The sequence below is a fragment of the Myotis davidii genome, unplaced genomic scaffold, assembly GCF_000327345.1.
Source record: "Myotis davidii unplaced genomic scaffold, ASM32734v1 scaffold644, whole genome shotgun sequence".
Taxonomy (NCBI): Eukaryota; Metazoa; Chordata; class Mammalia; order Chiroptera; family Vespertilionidae; genus Myotis; species Myotis davidii.
The window spans coordinates 486,302-494,521 of record NW_006294921.1 but is presented as its reverse complement, the minus strand read 5'-3'; the positions used below and the strand labels follow the sequence as shown (position 1 = coordinate 494,521).

The 8,220-nt window shown below is 37.6% G+C and overlaps 1 protein-coding gene across 1 annotated transcript; it reads left to right on the top strand.

Moving 5' to 3' along the window:
• The first annotated feature begins 3,687 nt into the window (after window positions 1–3,687).
• Window positions 3,688–4,936, top strand: LOC102775559 (pyruvate dehydrogenase E1 component subunit alpha, somatic form, mitochondrial-like). The gene is given in 2 exon segments (XM_015567662.1): window positions 3,688–4,224; window positions 4,226–4,936. Coding segments are annotated over 2 exon segments (1,164 nt in total). The 5' UTR covers window positions 3,688–3,753; the 3' UTR covers window positions 4,919–4,936.
• Window positions 4,937–8,220: the final 3,284 nt, after the last annotated feature.

The window sequence follows — 8,220 nt, the reverse complement described above, 5'->3', positions numbered from 1 at the left end:
TAGATTCACTTGTTGATAGATGTGTATTTGTTGTTCATAATTTGTATCTTTACCTTTTTCTTCCTCTTCCTCTTAATTAAACATTTTCTTTTTCATGTAAACTTATAATTTTCTACCAAGTGAATAAAATTGGGAAATTTCTAGCAAAAGGCATTTTCAAAAATGCTCATATCTCTATAAAAGCCCAGCAACCGTTACAGCAGAACAAGCTGAACAACCGGAACAACCAGAACAACCAGTCTCTATGACACACACTGACCACCAGGGGGCAGGCACTCAACACAGGAGCAGCCCCCTGGTGGTCAGTGCACTTACACAGTGGGAGTGCTGCTCAGCCAGGAGCCAGGCTCGCTAAGAAGTGACAAGCCAAGCTGTAAGGAGGGAGCAGGCAGGTGGTAAGGAGCAGCGAGCCAAGTGGTAAGAAGCAAGGAGGCAGGTGATAAGTAGCAAGCAAGGGGGCGGTTAGGAGCAAGGGGTTCTGGATTGCAAGAGAGGTACCTTCACTGCCGGTTTAGGCCCGATTGGCAGCTGGACATCCCCTGAGGGTTCCCAGATTACAAGAGGGCATAGGCTGGGATGAGGGATTCCTCCTCCCCCCCCATGCATGAATTTCATGCATTGGGCCTCTAGTATAAAGAGAAAGTAGCAGGAGGCACTAACTTGAAAGATGTAATATATTGTTAGGATTTTAAAAAATACAGGTTGATCAGAAAAAATATCTGAGTGATTAAAAATTATTAGGCAGATCACCGGCAAGAGAGGAAAACACTTTTACTGGTAAGATTTCCTCTTTACAAATGAAAAAAAACTATAAAACCACTGTTATGCATTTGTTTTTACTTTTAAGATCAATGTTAGATTAGAAATTTGTTTCAAATTAAATACTGTTGAACTGTATGGCTTCTCTAGTGATTCTGTTTTCAACACCCTTACCATGTTTCTGGTTTTCATTAAATTTATCCTATCTTATAGCAAATTAAACATTATGTGCACATGAAGACTATAGGAAAGAGGTTTAGCATGATTTTCTTTCCCCCCTCCTAGAAACAAATGTAACTGATGTAGCTGCATTAGGAGGAAAAACAAACAGATGCTTGAATCTTATGCCAACCTATCATGTTCTTTATATCATTATGACTAGTTAAATCAATAGTTTATTGCAGGAAGAATTTCTCATCAATGTCATTTACAAATGACAATTCATGGCACGTACAGCATGGAGATATTTTCTGCCTCCTTTATTTATTAGTGAGCTCATTTTGAAATGAGCAATTTCAATTTAAGTGATGGAGTTTTCCCCCTCCATTTCACATCACCTTTTCTTCCTGTTGAATAGTCTCCAATATTTTCCAAGTAAATGAAACTTTTTTTAAAAGCCAGTTGTCTTTGAGTTTTAAAAATCATTGCTTTGTTATGTACCTAAATATGAAATCTAATTATGTATATACCTCTGAAAACTAGCATCTATTGTTCAATGGCAGACTAAAGCCAGGGAAATGCTTAAATTTCTAAAGTATAACAGAGTAATAAAAATTTCCTCTGAGAAAAGTTGTATCGAAAAGGATATAGTAAGTCAGTCAGAGTAAGTGGGAAAAAATGGCACAGTAGCCTGGCATGTCATGTTATTTAGTAATGTCACACAGAACCACTTCTATGTGAAGATCTGAGTATAAACCCCTGACAGAGATATTTACAGAAATTATGTCACTAGGCTGAGACAAGCTGAATTGGGTTATTCTATGTGTTTTGAGCATTTTTCTAGAATGATTCATTTCCAGGAAAATGAATAGTTATAATGAAATAGTAAGTTGTGAATGTATTTGCCTACATTGGAAAGGCTAATCTGACAAGATAGTAATGATGGAGTAGGATCTTCACATGTCTTGTAAGTTATTAATTTTATTTGTTCCTTGACAGTGTATGGATGTTTTAAATGTCAGTGATGTGAGTCTCAGAGGGATGTTTATGTACAGTTGGAATCAGCAAGAATGGACAATTCTATAGAGTTTTGCCATTGTTACTTAAAATATTGTCACTTTGAAAACTTTTAGGTAGTAGGCAGCATTCTAACTGACTGGTATGAAAAAGTGTTGGGGATTAGCAACAAAGGAAATTTTCATCTTAGGTCAGATGATCTCAGCTACTAAGGTTAAAGGGGCACAATATGAAATGTAAAAATAGATGTGTCAAGGTAATACAGTTTTTTAATGTATCAAGTATATATGCAAATGGCATGAAACTTCATACTTCCTGTTGAACTGTCAAAGCATTCTAGAAAGAAAGCTTCCAAAGACAAAATGTCAAGAAATGATGGTATAATACTAGTGATTGCATTCATCCAGAAAGAACCAAGTATGTTGTCAGTACCCTTTTGGTGCTTCTATAAGGAAGACAAAAATTACTTCCAATATTGTCATGAAAATTGGACAGCATAACCTCTCCTTTCATTCTTTATGATGGCAAATACATATTTATAGCTCTATAGTGATATAACACGGATAATAGAAGTTTTTCATTACAAATGACCTTAGGAATGAGCAGATCCTTATTTGTGAGATGGGAAAAAAATGAAAGTCAGAGAGTCAAATGACTCATTCAAGGTCATCACATAGATTTTTAAAGGTGAAAGCAGAAACCAATTTTATATATTATTTAAAGTTCAGTGCTTCTGTTTGTACTGCAACATGCCAAAGTTAATTTTATAAATAGAAAAATAATTTTGGTCATCTAAGAATGTAAGACAGGTTGAGATTAACACAAAACTATCTACTTATGTAATGTTTTTACAATTTCAAAAAAAATGAAATGGATACATTAAGGAACATACTCAAGAAAATATGTAGTCAAGTACTTGCTACAAAGGACCTATCCTGCTGCAATGGTTTGCAGATAGAAACTATCTTTCATTTTTATTTAAGAACTAGAGGCCCAGTGTATGATATTCGTGCAGTGCAGCCGGTGCGGGGGGCGGGGGGGTGGTCCCTCAGCTCGGCCTGTGCCCTCTTGCAGTTCAGGAGCCCTTGGGGATGTCTGACTGCCAGCTTAGGTGGGGCGTGGACCTAAGCCAGCAGTAAGACATCCCCCATTGGGTCCATAGCACTGCTGTGGAGGCAGGAGAGGCTCCCGCCACCTCCACTGTGCTCACCAGCCATGAACCCAGCTTCTGGCTGAGCAGTGCTTCCCCTGTAGGAGTGCACTGACCACCAGGGACAGCTCCTGCATTGAGCATCTGCCTCCTGGTGGTCAGTGCGCATCATAGCTATCAGTCGTTCTGCAGTTCAGTCGATTTGCATATTAGCCTTTTATTATGTAGGGTGCATCAATAAGTATAGGTGTAGAAATTTGTTTAGGCAAGTGTGCTGGTCAGGATGTGGCAGTTTGAAATTACTCATTCCTTGGAATCTCTATAGGAAAAGGACTATTTAAATGTCAAGATTAGGTAATGTAAGCTATATTTACTTCTACCTAAGACAATTAAAGCAGACTAAAGAGTACCAGTCTTTAATTCCACAAATATTTATGAAATATATATATTTCTCAATTTTATTCTAAGATATATGTGGAAAATTCCCTTTGATTTATTTGATTTCTGATTAGGTCCATACAATAGTGAGCTAATGTTTTGGGTTTTTTTCTTATGTTCTCTTGACCAATGTAGAATATACTTTAAGAAAAGCATGTGGAGACTCGGAGACACCTGGGTCGCTCTGCTTGCGTCGCTGGCCCTGCCACTACCCTCAGTCCTTGAGGAAGATGCTCGCCACCGTCTTCCGCGTGCTGTCGGGCGCTGCCCAGAAGCCGGCAAGCAGAGTGCTGGTGGCATCCCGTAATTTTGCAAATGATGCTACATTTGAAATTAAGAAGTGTGGTCTTCACCAGCTGGAAGAAGGCCCTCCTGTCACCACAGTGCTCACCAGGGAGGATGGGCTCAGATACTACAGGATGATGCAGACTGTCCGCCGAATGGAGTTAAAGGCAGATCAGCTGTATAAACAGAAAATTATTCATGGTTTCTGTCACTTGTGTGATGGTCAGGAAGCTTGTTGTGTGGGCATGGAAGCTGGCATAAATCCCACAGACCATCTGATCACAGCCTATCGGGCTCATGGCTTTACCTTTACTCGTGGGCTTTCTGTACGAGAAATTCTCGCAGAGCTTACAGGACGAAGAGGAGGCTGTGCTAAAGGAAAAGGAGGATCAATGCATATGTATGCCAAGAATTTCCTACGGGGGCAATGGCATCGTTGGAGCTCAGGTGCCCCTGGGAGCTGGGATTGCTCTGGCCTGTAAGTATAATGGAAAAGATGAGGTCTGTTTGACTTTGTATGGCGATGGCGCTGCTAACCAGGGTCAGATATTTGAAGCTTACAATATGGCAGCTTTGTGGAAATTACCTTGTATTTTCCTCTGTGAAAATAACCGCTATGGGATGGGAACGTCTGTTGAGAGAGCAGCAGCCAGCACTGATTACTACAAGAGAGGCGAATTCATTCCTGGGCTGAGGGTAGATGGAATGGATGTTCTATGTGTCCGGGAGGCAACAAAGTTTGCAGCTGCCCATTGTAGGGCTGGAAAGGGGCCTATACTAATGGAGCTGCAGACTTACCGTTACCATGGACACGGCATGAGTGATCCTGGAGTCAGTTATCGTACACAAGAGGAAATTCAGGAAGTAAGAAGTAAGAGTGACCCTATCATGCTTCTCAAGGATAGAATGGTGAACAGCAATCTTGCCAGTGTTGAATAAGTAAAGGAAATTGATGTCGAAGTGAGGAAAGAAATTGAGGATGCTGCCCAGTTTGCTACAGCTGATCCTGAACCACCTTTGGAAAAACTAGGCTATCACACCTATTCCAATGAGCCACCTTTTGAAGTTCGGGGTGCAAATCAGTGGATCAAGTTTAAGTCCATCAGTTAATGGCAGACTGCATGTAATGGATGGTTACATCTTCAGTGGGCTATTTAACAGCAACTATAAGGAACTCTTATTGTTCTCACCCATAGAATGTATGTAGATTAAGGTAGTAATTGCATGCAGTTTATACAGTATTGCATTAAAGATTATGTTAGATTTATATAGGTCTAAATAGGTAACAGACTTTGCTTAACCTTCCTTCAGATTATTTCCTTAAAAAAGTTCTATTTGATCTAGTTTATACTCTATTTTAACAGGTACTTTTTAGTTATTGAAAGGAAAAACAATTCTTTGTATGCCTGTCCAATTCTGCCACCTTATTTTTTGGGGGTAGGGACTCATTCCCCCATCTGGCCCAACTCCACAGCTAACAACAATGTACATTAATGCACACACATGCCTATAAGACAACATTTAGTTGTCTAATCAGGCAGTGGGTAGAAGGACAGTTCCATTTTCTAATAGGATTACTACACAATCATTTCAAAGGTCAAATAACTTAAAGTGCAATTAACCGGTTACTATTAACTTATAACCTAAAACTGATTCCCAGCCTTTTTGTTAAACACCTATTGTTTTATCTTTGCAGCAAGTGCTGTATAGGATGTGCTGATTTTTTTTCATTGAAGTAACTTAAAATTTATTTTTAAGAATTCCATAAGACTCTGGATGTCAAAACTGTGGTGTTTTCAATTCTTCATGGTGTTTTATGTGTATCTGTATGAGAAATTTAACAACAAAGATGTGGGCTCATTGCTCCCTCTGTCCCCTGGCTTTGCTGACTGATTAACCTTCATCTTGGGTCGCCGGGGCCCCCTGAGTCTGTCTTCTGTACTGGGAGGCTTCACTCCAGAGCCTGCAGAGGAGCCCACCACTACGAAACAAAAAGAAGAGTCTTCTTTAGAGTCAAAAGAAAACTTCAAAGCAACACCACAGAATACTTCTCTAGGAGCCCTTACAGCAAAAACTATAGTATATAATTCTAGCCTTGTCTAGATTTCTTCTCTCATTGTAAAAACTTAGTTAAAATAGAAATATGTTCTTTTTGCACATGGAGGTGACATTTGTGCCCCAGCAGGAGTGGGACATTGTCTTAGAGGTATATGCAGGCATGCTGATGTGAACAGAACAGCCCATTTAAGATGACATGGGAACCAGAATGTAGGCTGCAATTTAAAGATATGTTTTGGTGTAGCATGGAATGGGGAGAGCGCTTATTTCGCCTTCCTGCTTTTCCTACATAGCCTTTGGCTTCTGCCATCTCTTGGCTTTCCTCCCAACTTGAACCCAGGAAAACTACAGAGTTTAGAGTTTTCTAAGCCATGGAACAAGGAATTAGGTTCAATGAAGGGGAAAAGGTAGCAGCACTTAGTTTTCTACTATATTTAAAAGCATAATCATATGAAAAAAGTCGTTTTCTATTGTACAAAATGTTTTGAGGCTGTTCTTACCATAGACCAAGGTATATGAGGTCTTCCTTAGTGATGTCATTAAGAATATCAGAAAGTTTGTAACCTTCTTTAACAATCTGAAATACAGATCAAATACATAGGAAGTAAGCACCTTTGTGATAATAGCATAGGATTGTTTTTGGGGTATAACTTTACCTTTTCAATAGAATTTGCAACTGCTCCTTGCATTTGCAGCCAGTCTACAAGCTCTTGATATGTTCTCTGCTCATAAGACGATGCTGGGTTCTCTGTAGTAATTAGAAGTTTGTTTTATTGTATATTGATGTGTAACAATAAAACTTGAACAGTGACAAGGGGAAAAAAAAAGAAAAGCATGTGAACTAAGATACTGATATTGGACTACAAAAAAACAAAGCACTATTATTTATAGAGGACCAGAACATAGGTAAATTAATAATACAGTTCTCTCAAGAGATTCTTCATTTCTCTTTGAAGGATGGTACTCTCGGGGTCAAGGTCATGGACAAAGCAACATGGGAGAAATTCCTTTGCAGCTGCTTGCTCTGAGCAAGCATGTGGAAAATAAGCAGATGACTTCAATTTGCATTACTCACCCATTCCTGACATTTTGTCCTAGCACACAAATATATACCATGAACTGCACAAGAGCTATATTCCCACATGCCTGATATTTGAACTACAATATGTCAAAATAGATTTGGAGAAGAAGGTGTTCTGTGATAGATGGTACATATCCTGTTTAAATGAAAATGGATAGGTCTTCACCTCAGTTTCCCTAAGAAAGCTGAACCTCTTTGGCTTCTTTTAAAGAAACACCACTAAAAACTAGATTCCACCAACTATATTGATCATATTGGCCATCTGACAATGAAAAGTTATTAAAATTTTTAATATATATTTTAAAAATTTTAGAAGATTTTTGATAAAATTTTTCTACAGTTAAAAAATAAGGCATTGGGTATTTAAGAGAAATCTCTATGAAAATATAACAGAAAAGACTTTAGACCTGAGATAGGAAAAACATTTTGTTTCTTTGTCTGTTTTTATGTGGCTCTGGTTATAGATCACATAATTCAAACCATTTTATGGCTATATATGTTTTCCCCTGTGTAATAAAAACGATTTTTGGACCACAGCATTGTCCTCAATTTTTTGTTAATATAAATTAGAAGTTGTCCCTGATGTCACAGGACACACTTACACACTTAATGTTTTTCTCAGGCTTGTTTTTCTGCTACATATTTATGGGGTTTTAAAAAGCTATTAGTTTTTTTGGATAAATAATAAATAATAAGTATACAATTTCAAGAGTTTGACAATTACATTCACTCATATAACCTCCACAATTAAGACATTGAGTATTATTTGTTTCAAATTTGTAATAGGGAAATCTATTTAACATTAAGAACTTGGACATATATTCATATCTTGGGATTTAAAAAAATCAGACAAAATATTAACATTTATTTATCTAAGGTTCATGTACCCAGAGATGTATCAATGGAGAGAATTACAAATATCTGAAGACTTCCTGAAATTATGTGCAAAAAATATATAAATATTCACATGCATATTTTTCATATAAATGTGTTCATAGCTTCCATCAGAATCTCTGGCCTTCCAAAATTCAAAACTTGCTGAATAGCTTAAAGCTATCATAAAAATAAATGAATTTCCAATTTTTTTATGCTCTGGCTTATCGTAATATCTTCCTCCTCAAAACATAGTCTCAATTTAATTATATCATAATCATTTATCCATGAAATACATATTAATTTTCTATATTATGGAAAGTACAGGACTCTAAGTTCTGAGGATAAAAAGATTAAAAAATAGCCCCATCTATAAAAAAAAAAATCTCACAGCCTAGTA